Source organism: Phyllostomus hastatus, unplaced genomic scaffold (assembly GCF_019186645.2).
Source record: "Phyllostomus hastatus isolate PE091 unplaced genomic scaffold, TTU_PhHast_1.1 phas_scaffold_317, whole genome shotgun sequence".
NCBI classification, from domain to species: domain Eukaryota; kingdom Metazoa; phylum Chordata; class Mammalia; order Chiroptera; family Phyllostomidae; genus Phyllostomus; species Phyllostomus hastatus.
The window spans coordinates 2,131,530-2,151,543 of record NW_025334023.1 but is presented as its reverse complement, the minus strand read 5'-3'; the positions used below and the strand labels follow the sequence as shown (position 1 = coordinate 2,151,543).

Below are 20,014 nucleotides of genomic sequence, written 5' to 3'. Positions count from 1 at the left end.
GAGAAGCAGAGGGTCAGGCTGTTGTCCTCCTCCTTCCAGAGGCACTCTCCAAGCGTGTGTGGGTTGCATGGGAGCTGATGATTGATAGAGAGTGCCTGAAATTTTTTTCTCTGTTGAGGGAGGGCTGCAGAGACCAGAATTAAGGCATAAAAGGTCCCTGAATATCCTGAAGATGTTCCTCAAGCCCTTGATCTGAGCCCACTTACTCGTATTTTGCACATCATTTTTATGCCCTTGGCGATCTGGTTGTAAACAGTTTCAAAGGTTAATTGGCAGCCAGGTTGGGGGCGAGAGTTGCTGTGGCAGGCAGGCAGGCAGGCACCCACTGAGGCAGCCGCAGCCGAGCCAAGCGCCTGGTGGGCAGGTAGAAGGGAGACGGAATAGCAAAGGCACATTATACAGACAAAAGCACCTCAGAGCAACACCGATTGAGACCATTTAGTTCAGGGTCGGGTATCCCTACAAACCAATGCCCCTGAGTACCTCACTGCATGTCTGCTCTGGGAACAACACACTGTTTTGACCTCAGTCTCCCTAACTGTAAAGTGAACAGGTTGCCTCAAGGACCCTGAGGATTTATGATTCTGCAGAAGTTTCCTCATGTGAGGCCTCTGACTCCCAACTATACAGGTCAGATGAGTTTCATTAAGGTCAAAACTTCTGTCTCCAGGGGTTTTGGGTAATTAGGCTTTCCTGCCACAAACCCCCAAGGGTGAAGGCTGTGCTGGGCTGTCTGGGCTGGTCCCCCCAAAAGAAATAAAACTCCCCAGGAACTGGCACAGAGGTTGTGGTTGTTGCTCTGCTTGCTGCCTACAGAAGGGGTGGAAAAGGAAGCCAGGCTTTGAGTGAAACGGAAGTGCCTGAGGTCTGACAGTTGCTCTCAGCACTCTGCAGCCAGGAGGGAAGTGAAACTGTCTGGGCATCTGGCAGCTTCCACCCTGCAAGCCCATGGGACAGCAACAGGTGAGGCCTGGGCAGGACTGCCCTCTGCTCCAGAGCCCTGGCCCCGGCTCGGGGAGGTCCCTGGGGAGTAAGCTAGCACAGGGACTTGGGGAAGGGCAGGGAGAAGCCCTGCAGCTGGTTCATGACCTTGCACAAATCTCTGTGCCTCTTTGGGCCCAGTTTCCCCACGTGTAAAAATGGAGTTTGGGTTAAATTTGCCTGTGCCATAAGGCTTTCTGGAACGGTGGGCCCTGGTGATGCAGAGACAATTTGGTAAGAAGGAACCTGGCCAGTTACCTTGCTGATAAGGGATCCACCTTATCATCCTGGTGGGAGAGAGATACAAAAATTATGGGATAAGCATGATTATCAGCGATGTATAGGCGCTGAAAATTCTCCACAGAGTGCATCTAGTCTGGCCTGGGGGCTCACAGAGAGCTCCAGAGAAGGTCAAGTGGCTTTCCCAAGGTCACAGAGCCAAAAAGCAGTCCAGCTGGGCCAGAGACTTGGAAGGAAGAGGAGTGCAGAAGAAGACAACTAATGGAAGTCTAATCAGCTTGTGCTTAGGGCTGCCATCAGGACCTGAATGAGGCTGTAGCGGCTCAGGGGCAGGCGGGCTCATTCTGACCTGGAAGAAGGAGGAAGGCTTTCCAGGAGCAGGAGCTCTGAGCTGGGGCATGGAAGAAGAATATGAGTTTATCAGGCGGAGAGAACAGGGAAAGGCTGAAGGCAGAGGGAACAGCATGTTAGAAGTGTGTGAAGTTGCTAAAAGAACCTGACGAGTTCTGGAAAAGTGCATATACAGGCTGTGTTTGGGACAAAGGTACCTGATGTGGTGAGGCTGAAAGATGAAGTCGGGTCGGCCAGCAGGACTCATGCAGTGAAGGGCCTAGGATGTCACTTTAAGAAGCTAGAACTTAATCTGCAGGGCAAGGGGAGCCATAGAAGGGTCTTGAGCAGAGGAGTGCGTGGTCAAATAGCATATTAGCGGGCCTGCCCAAACTGCTAGGAGGGCAGAGGCTAGGAGAGAGCCGAGCTGGGGGTGGGGAGAGGCAGAAATGACAGTGAGGAGGCAGTGACAGAGGACTGAGGGTACCTAGGTTAGAGTCAGACCCAACCCCTGTCAAGAAATTGAAACTCTCAGAACCTACAGAGGTGTAGAGGAAACGAGAATTGAAACCTAGACCCCGCTACGGCTGTGGTGTGGGGCAGGTGCGGTTAGCTAGGGAAGTGAAAGGGTTGGGGTGACTGGCAGCCCTCAGGTAGAAGCCCTGCTCCAGGCTAGGGCATGGCGAGGGGTCAGGTCCTGAGGGAAGCCAAGGGGCAGCCAGACACTGACCGTTGTGTGCCCTGCCAAGTCCCTGCCCCTGGCTCGTGCCCCTTGGGATCCCACTTCTTTCTGCCAACCCTTTGCTGAACTCTCTCCTGAGATAAGCTTTTCTCCCCTTTCCTCGCCACCTATCCAGCACCCATGGTTCCTGGTCAGGCCCTGTCTGGCCCTGTCTGGCCCTCCAGGGAGCCTGCCTTGAGCAGTGACTATTCCTGGCTTTCCCTGGCCCCGCCCCTGCCCTGCCTGAGTACCCATGCCCGTGCTCTGCCTCGAGGCACGTCTTGTTCTGTGGTCTTGGTTCACCACACTAGTCACTGTTACCTTGCTGTAGGTGCCCTTTTCTCATCTGACTCCACCCATGAGATTCTTTAGGAGTGACAGCAAGTCATGGTCAGGCCTGGGGGTCCCCAAAGAAGCCACATTGTGCATCACTGCCCAAGAGCAGGGGCATGGGAAGGATGTTCACAGACCAGGCTGGGTGGTTCTTTGTTCTGGGGAAAGTATTGACCTGACTGAGCCGAGTAGGCGAGATCCAGGTTGAGGGCCCTATGTGAGTCAGGAGGCTGGAAGGAAGCCATTCCTCCCAAACAGTTCAAGTGAGGAGACTTCAGGATGGGACTGCTGTTCCGAGTGGTGCGTAGGTTCAGGGAACAACAAAAGCATGGTGAGGCACCCACCCAGCACCCAGAGGCTGGGGCTGAAGGAGGGGCAGTATTCATGTTTCTGGAGCCCAGGGAGAGGTAGGGCTGCCTGGCAGGAGTGGGATCAGGAGGGATCGGGGAAGGCACCAAGTAGAGAGGGAGCAGAAGGGAAACAGCCCAACCTCTTCTCCCCGCCACAGTCTCCTGTGGTTTCTCATTGTCCAAACCCGAGTGGAGAGCAGCTGGCAAGGGGACGTGTTGATGCAGCCCATCGGGGCCAGCCTCCTAGGGCAGGGTGCAGGGCCGAGAGTCAGGGAAGGGGTGCAGATCAACAAACCGTCTCCAGATATGCCTGGAAAACTGTCACCCAGATGGACTCTGGATGATGCCTATGGCCTTGACCGATTCATTTCTTTGTGATCAGTGCTGGGTTGGAGAAGGTTTTCCTGGCTGCCCTAGAGAGAAAAGACTGGGTTTTACCTTTACATATTTTTTTGCTACCATCTAGAAAGCATTGTCTAGTCTTGACAGTTACAGAACTAGAGAATGACAGAGCCACGTGGGCCTCAGGGGTAACCATCCCATATACTCAGTAACTGAGGCCCAGAGAGAGAGCTGGGCCCAGGGTCACAGGGCAATGTGGGGTGACATTGGGAGGTATTCAGCATCTAGACTGTGCATTTATGGCCACAGAACTAGAAAGCCGCAGAGCCAAGATTCAAACCGGTCAGTCTCCCTTTCGAACTTGACCCACGCTCTTCACCAAGGCCCTAAGCTGAGTGCCCAGTGTGCGGTAAGGAAAGGCACTGGAGTTAGCATGACCCAGTTCAAGGTCCTTGTCCTTCAGACCTGTCCGTCATCCCCTATATGGTCTGTGAATTCACAAGCTTCCCCCTGGGAGGAGCAGCCGTGAGGTCAAAGGCCCAGCATAGGGTGTGAGGACAGAGGGCTGAATATGAACGGACACAGGCCAGTGCGGCCCTTAGGCATGCCCTCCCTTGCCGTGCTGTATTGGGTCTTCTGTTCTGGGACCCGGCTGCCACAGCTGGTAAACCTCTGGGTCTCCAGGTTTTCAAATCCATCCAGCCAGCATGCCTCATCCCAGGTGCTAGGGACACAGTGACAAACAAGATATTCTCCCAGAGCTCTATGGGGACGAGGAGCACTGACAGGGTGGGTGAAACAGGCAATACGCACGTCTATTACAGAGCACGGTCAACACCATAAAGGAGGATCGCTTTCACATTTTAGATCAAATACCCAAGCGGGACACCCAAGGCATGGGCTGCCTCTGTAGGCTCATTTTCCGGGGTTCACCGCTCAGACTGTTCCCACACACGGCCCAGACCCGCCCAGCCCGCGGTTCCTGCTCTCTCTCTCCCTCTCCTGGGAGTGTCTGAATCCCATAGACCAAGGCCCACTCCCAGCGCTGCAGTATCCATGTGCTCGATTAAAACGTGGCAGCCCAGTTCCCAAGAGGAGGGGCTGGGTGCATCCAGAAATTATTCTACAGTGGCTAACCTCTGGACACTAGAATAGAACCACCAGGGTTCAAATCCTGCTTCTTACTAACTATAGGATCATGAGTAAGTTACTAAACCGCTCTGAGCCTCAGTTTCCACATCCTTAAAGTCAGGGTAACTGGGTGTTGTGAGAATCAACTGGTTAACACAATGAAAGCCCTCAGAGCTGTGCCTGGTCATCCATAAGCATGCAAGAAATGTTAGCTATTATTATTGCAGTTATTATTAGAAGCCAGCCTGGTGCACTGATAAACGGCTCCTCATACCCAAGCAACGCTGGTGGAGACATGCACCAGCTCAATACACAGCCACACTCGGAAAGGGCGCAGGGCAGGGAGCTGTAACCCCATTTTGGAGTTGTGTGGAGGCTCAGTGGGAGCAAGAGTATTCATTCACTTAATATTTAGGGGACAGTTTCTACATGGCAGGTACTTCCTCTCTTTCCACACCAAACTCCCTGAGTCCTCAGAGGAGGGCTGAGAGCCCTGTATTTTAAACAAGCATCTGTAGGTGGTCCTCTCAGCTCAGGCAGGTCTGAAAAAAAATGTTTGGATTCTACAGTGCTAGGGCAAGCATCTTGCCATATCCCAAGTTGGGACCTGGGTTTTATGGAGGATGCCATCTTTGGTGGCAGATTAGCCTAGCAGTCAGCAGCACAAATACTGGAGCCTGATTAATTGGGTACAAATCTCAGTTTGCTACTTACTGGCCACGTAACCCTAGGGTAAAATGGGGCTAATAATACCTACAGCAAAGCTGTTGTAAGAACTAGGTTAATTATTTATGTGAAGTGCTGACACATAGTAACTATTATCTTATAAAGTATGAGCTATTACCATTACTGTGCCCAATGTAGACAAGCAACAGAGAGAAGGCGGGGGTGGTGGATTTGCTGCTTTTTACCCCAGGACTGGCTCTGCCTACAGTGTTGGCGGCGTCTGTCTCTTCAGGGAGATTCACCACCTGCTCCCTTCTGCTGGAAGAGCTTCCCCAAGCCAGGGAATTCCCTCCCGTGGTGACTGATAGGAGTGCCCAGCGTTCCGGATGCCATGTGCTCTGCCCACAGCAGCATAGTGAGAATCAGACCACATCTTGGCATCGAGGAGAAGACAAGCAAGTTTTGGTGCTGGAGGTTTAGGAGGGCTGAAAATGAGGAGGGGAGTGCAGGTCCCAGGGGAGCTCCTCCCCACATGCTCTGGGCCAGCTTTGGCTGCGGGTGGGGCTTAGCTTGCCCAAGCTACAGGACATGAGTGTGTGGATGTGCTGCAGACGGGGAAGGGTGGGTGCCCGGGAAGAGGCAGGATGCCAGGGCATCTGCCAGCCCTTCGGGACGCTCAGTTTGGCCCACTGCCCTTCCGTGGCAGGGAGCAGGCAAGTGTGTTTTGTTTTGGCATTAACTGGGCAGGCTGTGGGAAAATAGGCAGCAGGCTCCCTAAGCTGAGCTGGCCTGCTCCCTTCACAGGCCTGAGCATAATGGTTACAGAGCTGCCACCTCCCTGGCCTGCAGCCCCTCCCCCACCACTCCATCTCTCTCCCCTGGTCCCTGGCTGGCCCCTATCCCTCAGCTCAGCCTGGAGGGTCCTCTCCATGGAAGGGCTCACAGCATGGTATTCCCCCTCCCCACCTTCCAGGCTGGGCTTTGGAGAAACTCCCTGGAGTTTCAGATGAGAAACCAAAGGCTGATGGAGGGCTGGGACTTCCCGGGGCCTCACAGTGAGTCAGGGACAAACCCCAGGGCTGTAGTTGGGCTCAACCTTCTCCCATGGGAATTCCTCTCTTTGTGTTTTATTTTTTTTTAAAATTTAACAAACAAAACCAGAACAAATGAAGAGAAACTGAAGAAAAGCATATGCACGCACAAAGGAAACTCGCATGTGTGGGCCAGCACAGTTGCAGGCATTTAATATAAACTTTCCCATCTAATTCCCACCACAACCCTGCAAACAAAAAAATCATTATTCTCCTTTTACAGATGAGGGGACTCAGTTGAAAAGAGGTTTCAGGACTCAGTCAAGAACTCAAAGCTAGGCAGGGGAGGAACAGGACATCCGACCGAGTGTGGTCTGACCCCCAGTCCCCGTGATATCTCCCTTCCACCCAAACCCGACTATTTCACTCATCAGTCCTGGTTTCACAGCGCTGTAATCACAGTGCGGCTCCTGGTGGGAAGGCCCTCGTCAGCCTCCCACGCAGGCGGCCAGGCACTCAGCCTTGTTTGATACACGGGCTGTCACTTGCTCACATAGCTCCTTCGCACTTTATAGGTCATGTACCTGTTATATCATTGATCCTGCACACACCCCTCTCTTGCCCAGGAGGAAGGACAGAATTTGTGATGTGCCAAAGGTCACACTCAGCAAGTGCCTGGCAAAGATAGGACTACGACCTTGGTTCCTGCCTTCTCATGTCAAAACCATGTGACTGCCACCTCCTGGGACTGGCTGTTCTTTCATCCCCACCCCAAGTTGTAACACTCCCCAACAGGGGTGCCAGCTGACCAGATAATTCCCTGCCCCAGTGCCTCCCTCTCAAGGACTTACCTCTGGCCTAGACTCCTGCTACCGACCTGGTGGAAGTGAGGTTCCAATGATTCTCCTGGCCCTGCATGCCCTTGACTCACTGCTGTGACCTTTGGTCCATGTGTTGAGATTGGGAGCTCCAGCTTATGACTGAGCCCAGAATAAGGGGCTTGTTGAGTGATGTTGGATGGAATCCAAGGTCTAGTTCTGCTACAGACTCACTTTCTGTGCTAGGAAGAGCCCTGCCCTCTTCTGATTTTGAAGCCTCATTCCAGTGGGCTGTGATTCTCTGTTGGAGAGCTGAATAGTGGAGGAGACAGGCACACTCCCACACCACACTGACCATGTTGAGGGGATGAGCTCAGGCAGCAGCAAAGGCCATAATGTGCGCGTGTGGGATGCAAGCGGAGGGCTAAAGGTGACTACGGTAGCAGGGAGGTGAGTGGGAATGGGGTCCACAGACGGCACTGTCGGCAGCAGCATCCCCAGCTGGCTCCATGGGGCACAGGTAGGGACTAGCTGGCTTCTGTGTCATGTGAACAGGGGATAGTGACAGAGCAGGAAAGGAAGTAGGCTATGACCCCAGCTGCAGGAAGGGTAGGGTGGGTGCTTTGGTGCAATATGGGCAGATGGGATGATGGCCACCTTCTCTGGAAGGAGTTTTGGATGAAGTGCCTGTCATGGGTGCCCACTCTGGACTGGGGTTGCCTGCTGTTCATGCGCTCGCCATGTGCAGGGGCTGCTGCACACTGGTTTTTTGTGGGAGCCCCGGGAAATACTAGAGTAGCTTCTCTTCCAATGCCCACTTATAGACCTGCTCCAGGCCAACTTTCAATCCTGTCTATGACTAAACTTACAACCATATTCCTTCTGGGAGACTGCACAGCAGTGCACACACTGGAGGGAGAGCACAGCTTCAGAGCCAGAGGGAACCAGGGCCAGCCCTGGCTCTTCCGTCCATTATGTAGCCTTGGGCAGGTCACTTCATTTTTGAGCCTCAGTCTGTGAAATCTGTGAAATGGGGTCCTATATATATTATGAGGGGTTGCTGTCAGGGTTAGAAACAATGTAAATAACATGCCTAGTTCAATGCCCAGAACGTGGAAGAGGCAACATAAATGGAAGTAGCTGTTATTAATTTCTTCCCAGGGTGAGAATCTCATCTGTGGCCTCCTTAAGGAAGGGAGGCAGCACCTGCCCAAATGATCGGGGAGCTCATCCCCTCTAGGGGCAGCTCTGCCTGGAAAACCTCCTTCTCTAGATGCAGCTGAGAGCTGTCCCAGTTCTGTCTCTGGGACCGCAGTGCATTGCTGTTCTGTGACATCTACCCCAGAGAATTTTAAGAGAACTCACTGGTAACACGGTGCTTGCCCGGTTGCAGGAGCAAGGCTCTGGAAGTGGCTAGCCTGGTTCCAGGGGATAAACTTTGAATCAGGCCTGCACAAATCACAGAACCCCCTTTCTTCATCCCTGTGAGTTTAGAACATACAGATTTTGTCCTCCCAAGTCTGCTTTTTCCTGGGTGAACTCTCCTGATTCCTTTGAACATTTCCCAAAGAGGCAAACGGGAGAACTGAGTTCTGGTCCTAAATCCATCAATTCAGGGAAAGTCACTTATTTTCACGGTCTGCAGATCCCCATGCATAAGGCGAAGAAATAATACTATTTATAGGATTATAGTGAAGATTAGCTTGAAAAAGTAACATGCAAGTTTGGGGTTTGGAAAAGGCACTTGGTAAATATCAAACATATATATATTTTTAACTCTTAGTTTTGAAAAAACAGTTAGTAGGTAAGTCCATCTGGCCTTGTCCCTTACCTTTTTATAACATCTTCAAAGGAAATCATTCCAGGAAGTCAATGCCAGTCCTGGTTTCAGAATAATGGCAAATTGGGTGGCTCTCCTAAATTCATAAAGTGAAGCCCCAGGATTTGACTTAATCTGTGAAGAGCTTACTAAGTGCCAGGCTTATTCATTTACCTTATTCTGCAGTTGGGACCAAGTCCCAGAGAAGGCCCAGCAGGTCAGTGGTAGAGGCTGGATCCCAAGTCTCCCAACACTCAGCACATTTATGCCCCCAGTGCTTGTTCCCAGAGGAGGGGGGTGAAGGGAGGATAGTCTCTGGGCAAGACCAGATACACCCTGGACTAGGATTCAGCCAATCCTTGCCAAGCACCTTCTATGTGTGGGACACTATAACTGGGCAAACACTGTTAATGTCCCTCCTCCCCCCAGCCCCCTCCAATTAGCTCAGTGTCATTCATGAAATGGTTGGTCTGGAACTCAGCCTTGGCTGAAGGCCTAGGCTGATACTGTCTTGCTTACTCCTGCATCCCCAGGGTCTAGTACAAGGTTTGGCACAAAGTAGGACCTTAGCAAACATTTTTGAATGAATGATGAATCAGTGAGCACTTGCTGAGCACTATGTGCCAGGTTCTATGGTAGGAGAAATTCTATTTAATCAACAAGCCGGCAAGGCTGGTATTATATCCCTATTTTATGAATGAGAAAATAAAGGCTAGAAGAGGGGAACTGACTAGCTCAAGGTCTCACAATGAATTAGTAGTGGAGCTGAGACTGGACCCTAGCCTGGCTACTTTCGTTCTGGCCCTGGGCTCTAGCTGTTGACCCACAGCTGCAGGAAGCTGGTTTCCACCCACATATTTATTCCCTTCCCTTGCCCCAGGCCTTCCCTGATAGTAACTGAGGACTCTGGTAAGTGCTGATTTTTAAATGCCTTCAAGAAAGCTAGAAATGTCAAGCCTGGACTCCTAGTCTGTACACAGCTCTAGATTAAATCTGACTCAAGCATAACTGATTGTATTACCTTCCGGCACAAGAATCTAGGCTAACTCAATGAAAACAACCGAGGCTCAGATTCCATCTTCACAATTCTTGGCCCTGTAAATTTCAGCAAATTACTTGGGTCTCGCCAGGACTCACTCACTTTCCTGTTTTGCCTGACTACACAATTCTGAGAAGAGGTGTCTGGGATGCCAACTTCTGATAAAACTAAGGGGCAATCCAGTTCTCCCTCCACACAGACTGTGGCTGCAGAAGCGGTATTTTCATTCTTCTAAGTACCGCAAGGAAAGCTGATACTCCCTACCCTCAGATGGTCTGGACAGAGCAGGAAGGTTGCGTGTGTTCAGGCGTAGGAAGCGGAGGGAGGGGAGCAGAGTGCCTGCATGAGCATCCTAATTGACAGATGAGGAAGCCTGACCTCACCTAGCCAGTTAGAGGCAGGCAGATAGTCTAGCACCTGAGGTCTTGACTCCCAGACAAGGGTTTTCTTTGTCCCTGCAGCCTCCTCTACTTTTCCTCATGGTTATCATCTGCATGTGTTTCATTATAAGCCAAAGAACCCTTCGCGACCCAGAGATTCTAGTCCTACTGTTTGACCTTCAGAAAGTCTTCAGTTCTCTATGGGCCATAATCTCCCCATCTGTGAAATAGGGACCCTGACCTCAACCTCACTGTTCCCTTCCCGCACAGAGTCCACGCTCTCTGACTTGAATGCCCTGTAGCACAGAGCCGTTTTTCTTTTTACATGGCAACTAGACTCCCCACCCAGGAACAGGCACCTGCGGCCGGCTGCGGAAGGACTTGTTCATGCTCGCTTCCTTCGTGCCTACCTACCGGGGCCATCGGCTCTGAAGAGAGGGGTGTTGGAGGACCGAGAAGCGGCAAAACACTGAACTCTCCTACTGCCACAGGAATATTGCCCCCTTCTCATTGTAAAAACTTCACTGCAGGCGTCCACGTCACCCCATTCCAGACAAACACTGCAGCTGCAAAAGCCAGGAGGCAGCGGAATCTCATGCGCTTGCGTCGGCGCAGAGCCCTCTCCCGCCCACGAGCGCGCCCCCGTTCGGAGACGCGCGCTGCGACGGGCAGGCGGGAAAGCGCGCGGGAAGCCCCCGGCCGGCTCCCAGTATGGGGGAGGGTGGACTGGAGGCGTTTGGAACGTGCCACTGTGGGATAGGATGGGGGAATTTTCGTGCGATGTTAGCGTTTCTGTCCCTCCTATTCGCCCACCGATCCGTTAGTTTCCCCTGTCTGTGCCACGATACGGAGCCCCGAGCTGCGTCCACGCTCCCTCCTGGCAGCCTGGCCCGGCCCCGGGAACCAAGCTCTAGCCTGAGCTGTCCCCTCTGCCGCCGGAGTGGGGCGCTGCGTCGCGCGGTGGGGCCGGAAATTCCCGCGGCCTGAGTGGAGGAGCCCAAGCCCAGAGCGCGGCGCCGCCTTCCACCTCCCCGCGCTGGGCGGGGGCATCGGGCCCAGCGAGGGCCGGGCTGCCGGAGTAGGGGCGGAGGGCGGGCAGCCGGGCGACGCGGCTGCTCCTCGAGAGCTGTTCGGCGAGCTGGGAGACCCTGCGCCTCAGCTCCTGGGCCCCCGCCCCCTCGTGGTCTCCGCCTCCTTCGCTCACACACCTCCCGGGCCGCTAGAGCCCCAGGCCTTCTCCGCGCTCCTCCTCCTCTTCACTCTCGCCGCGACCCGGGTTCCCCTGCAGCCCGCTGGCCTCGCTCACTTCTGGGCAGGTCCTCGTTCTCTAGCTCTCCTTTCTCTTTCTCTCTCTCTCTCTCTCTCTCTCTCTCTCTCTCTCTCTCTCACACACACACACACACACACACACACACACACACACTCTTGCTGGGCCAGTCCCTCCTCTCGGCCCTTCTCCTTTCTCTTGTCCTACCTAACGCCGCCGTCGGGGGAGGATTGATGTCCCTTCAGCATCATGCAGCCGCCACCGAGGAAGGTGAGAGTACAGAGGGAAGCTTCGGGGCTTTGGGGGGGATGCGTCCAAGGAACGCGGCTGGGGCGACCGCTGCGCCCCCTCCCCCTTTCTGCAATGGGCCGTGACCGCTGTAGCCTCTGGCTTGTCACCGAGTTGCTGCGGGTTCCAGGCGGGTGAGGTGCCTTTCCGACGGAGGGGCGGCCAGGGTTCGTCCCCGCAACCGCGCGGGAGACCATCGACATTTCACAAGAGTTTCGGGTGCTCATGTGTGCGCGCGCGCGCATGGCAGTGCTGCTAGCTGCAAAGTGCATTCTCGGGGCTGCATCGAGGGGAGGCGGGGGAGCCCCTGCAGCTTTGCGGAGCCTTGTGCTTGTGTGATTGTTTAGTCTGCACCAGGTTTGAGCCCTCCAGCCGCTTGTTGCCACCCTCGCCCGCTTGCACATTTGCAGGGAATTTGTTTCCAGCTTAGCCTTAAGATTTGGCCTGCTTTTCCCACGGGGCGGGCCAAAAAGAAGTTGGAATAGTCACCCCCTCCCCGCCCCATCCTAGGGGAAAACAAGCAATTAAGTATTACCTTTTTCACCCCCTTCTTGTCCAGTTCCTCCGAGTAGAGGGCTAGGAGGTGGTGGTACTGCCCCAGGGAGAGCGAGAACCCGGCAGTGTGTGGCGTGTGCATCGCGATCTGGGCTTGGGGTGGGAGTGACCGGTGCTCCGGGCTTGTCAGCAGCTTACCCGCTGCGCCTCTTCGAGAACTGCTTCACTGCCCTCTTTTCCAGCTTTCCCAGGGGCTGGGGCTGTGTCCTTGTCTTTTTAATCCTGCAGATGGTTACTGAGTGTCTCCTCTGGGCTCTGAGTGGAGGAGGCTGTTTCTGTCCTCCCCTCGTGGGCAAACATTTGCTGAAAGCCTCACTCGTGTCTGCTTCCTTTTCTTTTTTAATCTGGGTTTCTCCAGTTATGAGTCTTTTTTCTTTCACACACGTATCCCCACCCCTCCGGGTAGCCACGCTGCAGCGGAGGGGATTCCAGGCCCACTGGACCTGGAACCCTGGGGTGCTGGCCTGGCGGGCGAGGCACTGGCCAGCTTGCATTTGCTGTTCTCGCTGTTTGAAGTGGAGCCGTCACGGGAACCGGCTTGCTAGGGTGGCTTAAAAGCGCTGCATATGCTAGAAGGTCACTTTTGCTTTCTCCTATATGAGAAAGATTTGTGATTTGATGTGCTGTCAGCGAGTAGAGGGCATCATCCTGAGATGGTGTGCTTTCTCGCAGCCATTATGGAATCATTTATGTAGTCAATTAAGCATATAATTTCATTATTGTGTATATTTCGGTTATTAGAGATTAGGCATTCTTATGTGCCCTTCTCCCGGCTGCACTCTGTTCACCTCTCCCAGTGGTTAATGTCTTCGAATCCTTTTTGGGAAAAATAGAAGACAGACTCCTTCAAAACTTTAAGGAGACCTAGATAGTACTGAGCTTGTGCATGAAATGGAATGATTTGCGATTTTACACCTCTGTAATCTCTATGTGGATTTATATTTAGCCTCTGTTTCAGGTTATTTGTTTTTTTTCCCCATTAAATACAGTATCTTCAACAAACAAAATTAGGTGGCTAATATTTTCTGGACAGGGAGGTGAGCAAGAGGTACATATTCTGATAAGTATTTAGTATTTTCATTAAAGTAGTGGGTTTTTTTTTTGTTTTTGTTAAAGTTGCATTAAGGCATTCATAAATATATGGTATGTTTTAGGTGAAAGTTACACAAGAACTGAAAAACATTCAAGTTGAGCAGATGACAAAACTTCAAGCCAAACACCAAGCAGAATGTGATTTGCTTGAAGATATGAGGTAAGGTTACAGTGAATTGTTTGAGAACTTCTGTATCTCTGTTTCAAAGAACCTTTTAGTTCCCAAGCCCCAGGAACTGATGATGGAATTTCCTTTTGGATTTCCTGCTTGAAGGCTGTCAGAGCTTTGACTTAGTTAGGAGTTATAACTGGAACTAACACAATACAAACTTGTTTCTTTTAACAGGGGAACCTCTTACATATGTTTGCTATTATGAAGAAACAAGGGTCTTAAAAGTTTATCTGTCACAATATAATAATTGAAGCAGAAATTCTTATTTAAATCATCTTTCTACTGAATTGTAACATTTATTGACCTTAACGATTTCACGTGGATTTTTAAGCCAACACCTCTGGTTAATGGTTAATGTCTGGGGGTGAGCCGGTCAGCCTCAGATGATTAGATACCAGTGATATTTGTTAGAACATAACAAATACTACTTTGTCTTTGAACACTAAATTTAGTAGGGAATGTGTTTGTCCTATTTTATCATTAAAGTTACCTGTATTTATAATCAAGGTAACTTTGAATTTGATAGATGCAACATTGTGCCAGCATTGTGAAAATCAATGTTTTTATTTCTTTATAGAGGGAAGCATAACTCATTTTGTTGAAAGAAACATGACTATTTTATTTCACAGTCCTATACTACACACTGACAGCTTCACAAACATACTTTGGTAAAGAATAGAAGATGATTTGCATGTTGAAGCCGAGTGGCTGAAATTCTTATTTTCTTTAGTAATATGTTTATCAAATTGGAATTGGGTCTGTAAACCTCTCAGTTTCCTTTTTTTCCAGTGGTGTACAACTTCATGCTGGCATTATGAAAGATATTAACTATATGTTGCTATAATAAATTTATATGTATTTGGATAGCTGAATTGTTCGTAGCCCAAGGATTTTAATTTAGAGTTCCTCTCCCCCAATATTTAATTTATTTATGAGTATTTCTACTATATACCTGTATTTAAAGGGTTTCTTTCTTTTTTCCCCTTTTGAGATTTTATTTGTTTATTTTTTAGAGAGAGGGGAAGGAAGGGAGGAAGAGAGGGAGAGAAACATGGATTGATTGCCTCTTGCATGCCCCGTACCTGAGGACCTGGCCTGAAACCCAGGCATATGGCCTGACTGGGAATTGAACTGGCAACCTTTTGGTTCACAGGTCAGTGCTGAATGCACTGAGCCACACCAGCCAGAGCTCAGGGTTTCTAACTAAGGCATATAAATTTAGTCTCATCCAGTTCTGGTTGTACCAAGATTATTGTTTTTTCTTTTTCTTTTTTTTAATCCTGTATTTGTTTCTTTTCTTTTTCTTGTGGTCACAGGGAAATTTTTAGTCTTAAATAATCCCTGTAGGATAACTGAAACTCTTAATATGGTTGAAATTTAAAGTTTTTAATATCTAGTAAGTGAACTAAGTTTTTAACTTCTGTTTTAGTAGAAATCTCAAGATGAAGAAACTAAAAGGTTTTCAGAAGCAGTTTAGGAAGGTAAAATTAGTGTGTAAATGAAGATATTCTTTGGGTTTTATATGGTGAATGATTATTAAGTTCTGTTGATTATCTTAATAAAGACTTCTTGCTTGCATTCTTTCATTTTTTTCTTTCGTTGCCTCTGCCCTGGTAAGGGACCTTATGGTCAAATGTATGGACACACAATCACTGTTAAATTCATGTAGGTCGTTGCTCCTGCTGCTGGTTCTAGTTGTTGGTGTCATTGCTGACCCCATCACATTTTACTTGCCTTATTGCAGTTATACCCCAAATGTTGCCGACATGTTCTCCGTGTTCTCGTATCTTCCAACCTCCCACCCCCGCTTTTAAGCCTGTCTTCTGCATTGTCACCAGTTAGCTTTCGAAAAACATTGCTTATATCAGGTTCTCTCTGACTTTCTGGATAAAGACCAAACACCTCTGCAACCCAGCTGGAAGCTTCCTTTCCTGACTTAATTACTGCCATTTCATGCCATGCATCCTTCTTCCTTAATCCCCCTGCCCTGGCCCCTCAGGACTTCTGGCTGTCTAATAGTGTTCTCTGCATTCATGCCTTTGTTGTGCTGTTCTCGTTGCCCCTTGAGACTCTTCCACTTTTTCACCTGACAAATTCTGGTTACCGTTAGGTGAGTGAGTTTGTTGTTCTCTGTAATCTCAGAGAATTTTGATTTTGCATGCATTTCTGACTTTCCTCCTCACGTGAATTCCTTGAAGTCAGGGTCAAAGTTACTTGTTTTTGTATCTTTTTACCCTTTATTTAGGCTGGCAGAATTGTTAAATTGTTATATTTAACTGCACCATGTTTGTTTTTTAGGTGAGATACTTTTAAGCCTTATTTGTAGGGGCTATCGCAGTGTCTGTTGAGCTTGTGTTATGCTTTGATTCACGTGGGTACTTTAAAATGGACTGTGCTATTAGATGTAGAGTATATGTGTACTCATGCATAATGTGTAGATACAGAGATCGTTGATGCTCCGAGGATTAATGGATTCTTTATGCTTCTGAAGGAGTCAATGCAGTTTTTTTCTGTATTAAATTAACAGAATGAATTCCTTCACTCGTATATAGTTGTGAGCAGAACACTATACCACTTACTAAAATGAGTTTAGGTTTCTGATTTGCCTTCTTTTTTTTTCAATGATGACTGAATTGGAAATTGAAAATTGCCTACTCTTGGTATTCATGATATTAGTTGCTTGAGGAGGGAGATGGCTTGGCTTTTCCAGTCTGTTCTAGCTAGTGGAATGACCTTTTAAAAATTCATTAGAAATCTCTGAACTGGGGTTTTTAGATGTATTATGTTGTAAAGGATCTTACCTGCTTTTCCTTCTTTGAGGCTTCTGCCACCTTCTCCCTCAAACCCCATGGATGGCGCTCCTTCTAACCCTGCCCCCCCCCAACAGTGTTATACCCAGTTTAAGTTAGCATGAATTCACTCAAAAAGGTGCAAATAGCTTTTTTATTCTTAATATAAAGAAATTAGTAGTAGAAAAGTTTTTATGACTTTAAAACAAGTTTTTAAAGAGGCCACAGCGTGTTAAACTGTAAATAGGAAAATTTTATGCTTGGTAGTTCCTTCCCCTTTCCCCTCTGGTCATCTTCTGGAATTTCGAAGGGAGGAAACCAATTACGATGCAGTTTTTTTCCTTTGCTCTCTTCCCTTCCAGTTCACTCGTTTCAGGGATGCACTTGGAAGCTGGTGTGTTGGGAGTAAAGTAGTGGGAAGAGAGATAACTCATTGGTTGTTAATCAGGGACATTCCATGCTTTGGCGAGACTGCATTCTAGTGTTTCCTGTTGACTTTTGCTGTCAGCAGTAGGCAAGCACACTTTGCTCTTTTTAATTTATTATTTTTCCCCTCTTTGCTTTCTAAGGCCACTCATAAGTAAGTTTCTAAATCCATAGCCTATTATTGTTTATTAGTACTATGTATTTAGTATTGTTTATTACTATGATGTGCTAAGTAGTCAGGAAAGAAAGTTCTTTGCCAGCACCCACCTTGTGAAGAACTATCTTTTTAGCAGACATTTTTAGGGTATAATTATATAGTATGGAAAAATCATGGTGTTTTAGAGTTAGGTGGATACTATCACATTTGTTGATTTTTATAGATGAAAATAGAAACTGAGGCACAGTGAGATGAAGTGAAGCGTACTAAGGAAGACCCTGAGATATTCCCCGGAATTTGTAGGCAAGTGTAATTATCTGTATTTCCCAACCTTTTAACCAAGGAACTTGTCATGGACCCCATTTTTTGAAACATTTTTGCTTATCAAAAAGTATGTTTTAGCTAATAGCTTTTATGTCTTTTTTAACTTCTCATACATTAAGCTGTCAATCAGCTTTGAATCAGTATTTTAAAACTGCTAACATGAAACCAGCCAAAGGCAAAGGCACTTAAAACTTTACCTCAGTGAGGGCCGAGTGTGTGGTTTCTCTCGGATCTTCTGAAAAGCTGAAGCTGAAACTGACTCAAGAAGCACCTGTCCTTCCTTCGTTGACACCTGGAGGTCTGGAGACCTCAAGTGAGGAATTACTGTTCTATATGATGCTTTCTCTAAACTGTAGATTCACGGGAGTCAACTGGAAATTGGCTCTGAAGTCTGTTTATAGATGCTCTGAGACTTTCATGTCTAGAAAGGAACCTTAGAGGTAGTCTGGTAGAGAGGAATTTTTAAAAAAGATTTATTTATTTATTCTCAGAGAGAGGGGAAGGGAGAGAGGGAGAGAAGCATCGATGTGTGTTTCGCACACCCCCAACTGGGGACCCAGCCCACAACCCAGGCATGTGCCCTGACCGGGAACTGAACTGGCATCCCTTTGGTTCACAGGGCAGCACACCAAACTCAGTCTACTGAGCCACACCAGCCAGGCTGGTGTAGAGGAATTTTAAAAAATAGGTTTATTGAGATAAATTCACATACCATACAATTAACCCATTTAAAGTTTTTTAATAATATATTCATGGGTTTGTACAACCATCACCACGCTTTAACATCAGAACATTTTTGTCCCACCTAAAAGAAACTTAGTACATAATAGCTGTCACTTCTTATCACCTTCTCCAGACTTAAGCAACTACTTTCTCTCTCTACAGAAATGGAATCTATATAGATTCCACAGTATGTGGTCTTTTGTGACTGGCTTGTACTTAGGATATTGTTTTCAAGGTTCATCCATGTTATAACTTCAGTACTTCATTCATTTCTATTGCTAAATAAAATTTCATTGTAGGTCTATACCACAGTTTATTAATCTGTTAATTAATTGATGGACTATTTGGCTGTCATTAATAATGCTGTTTTGAATGGTCATGTACATACTTTTTTGTGGCCTGTTTTTATTTATCTTGGGTGTATACCTAGTAGTGAGATTGCTGGGTCATGTGGTAACTATGTTTAACCTTGTGAAGAACTTTCAAACTGTTTTCCAAAGTGGCTGTACCATTTTATATTCCCGTTAGCAATAATGTTTTAAGTTCAGTTTCTCCGCATCTTTGCCAATGCTTATTGCATGTCTTTTGATTATAGTTATTCTAGTGTGTGTGACATGGTATCATATTATGGTTTTGATTAATATTTCTCTCAGAGCTTAGGGTGCTGTTTTTCATGTACTTGTTGGCCATTTGTAGATCTTCTTAGAAGAAATGTCTATTCACATCCTTTGCCCATTTTTTAATTGAATTATTTGTTCTTATTGAGTTGTAAGATATATATGTAAATACATACATATTATACCACATATAATCAGCTTTATGATTTGCAAATATATGCAGTATTTGCAGTATTTTTTCTGCTCTGTGGAAGAATCACCTGTGGTGATTTTTACGTGTACTAAATTTTGAGAACCGCTAAAGCGGTGGGAAAAATAAGGACTTTGAAAGTAGACCAGAGATTGAAACTCAGCTCTGCCATTTATTAGCTGGGTAATTTTTGACAAGTTACTGAAGTTCTCTGAGTTTCATAGTTCATGTATATAAAACAAAGTTCATACCTACAGTTTTGCTTTTCTCAAGAGTTAAATGAGATATGTGAAATGCCCAGTGTGGTAGGTATTCAGCATTGGTAACTACTATTGTTAGTGGATATTTAAGGCCGAGAAGGGTGTTGTCTTATTCAAGGTAACAAAGGAAGTTATTGTTTCATTAATTCTAAGAGAAGCACAGTTTTTACATTCTTATACTTCTGAAATCCAGAAACTTCTTACAGTTGCTTTCGGCCACGGTACGGTTGCCCTTGTCTCTTCACGCATAGAACTTACGGAATAGGTGTCAGCAAGCTTGGAGGAAAATCCCAAAGATAATCATCAGAATACAAATCTCGGGTCACCTGGGCATTTGGTGGCCCAAAGCATGATATTGTGTGGAAAACATGGGTGCCGGTGACTCAGATTTTGATTCAGAAGTGTTCAGCTCCAATGTGACCCGTTTACGCACTGATTTATTTTGTTTCTCTTTTTAAAATTAGGCACAAGAGTAATACAAGCTAAAAATCTGAGTTTAAAAGAGATCTTTTAATGAGCATACATAAAAATTGTTAGTGCTAGGGCATTCTATCAATTTAATTGGCGGCATGTTTTTTTATTTTTAATCCTCACCCGAGGATGTATTTATTGAAGAGGGAGAGGAAAAAAAAAAGAGAGAGAAACAGAAGCAGAGAGAGACATCATTTGGTTGCCTCCTGTATGTGCCCCAGCTGGGGATCAAACCTGTGATCTGGGCAGCATTTTCCCGTGGTGGAGTCTTGCAGTCAGTGGTGTGTTAGAGACGGTGAGGACTGGAAGCAGCAGATGAGGTACTGGACTCTGGTCTTTTTTCACTTATTCAGCAATCATTATTGCTTCTCAATCTAGTGTCCTTTCAAATTAGAACTTAAAAATGATGTAAACCATGAGATGGAGAATTTTTTAAAAACAGAGTTACAAAAAAAAATCAAGTAGTACTATAAATGTTTCTTTGAGAGAGAGGAAAAAAAAA

The 20,014-nt window shown here is 47.7% G+C and overlaps 1 protein-coding gene across 3 annotated transcripts in view; it reads left to right on the top strand.

The window, feature by feature from the left end:
- The first annotated feature begins 876 nt into the window (after positions 1 to 876).
- The window catches only part of FCHSD2 (FCH and double SH3 domains 2), a 227,049-nt gene continuing 207,911 nt past the window's right edge, over positions 877 to 20,014 (top strand). Inside the window, exons 1-2 of one of the 3 annotated variants that reach the window (XM_045818082.1) lie at positions 877 to 963; positions 13,446 to 13,543. In XM_045818082.1, the coding sequence (XP_045674038.1) occupies positions 949 to 963; positions 13,446 to 13,543 (113 nt within the window). In that variant the 5' untranslated portion in view covers positions 877 to 948. Of the gene's footprint in view, positions 964 to 11,203; positions 11,719 to 13,445; positions 13,544 to 20,014 lie in introns of those variants that run through there. The other 2 variants (XM_045818081.1, XM_045818083.1) reach the window with 2 other exon arrangements.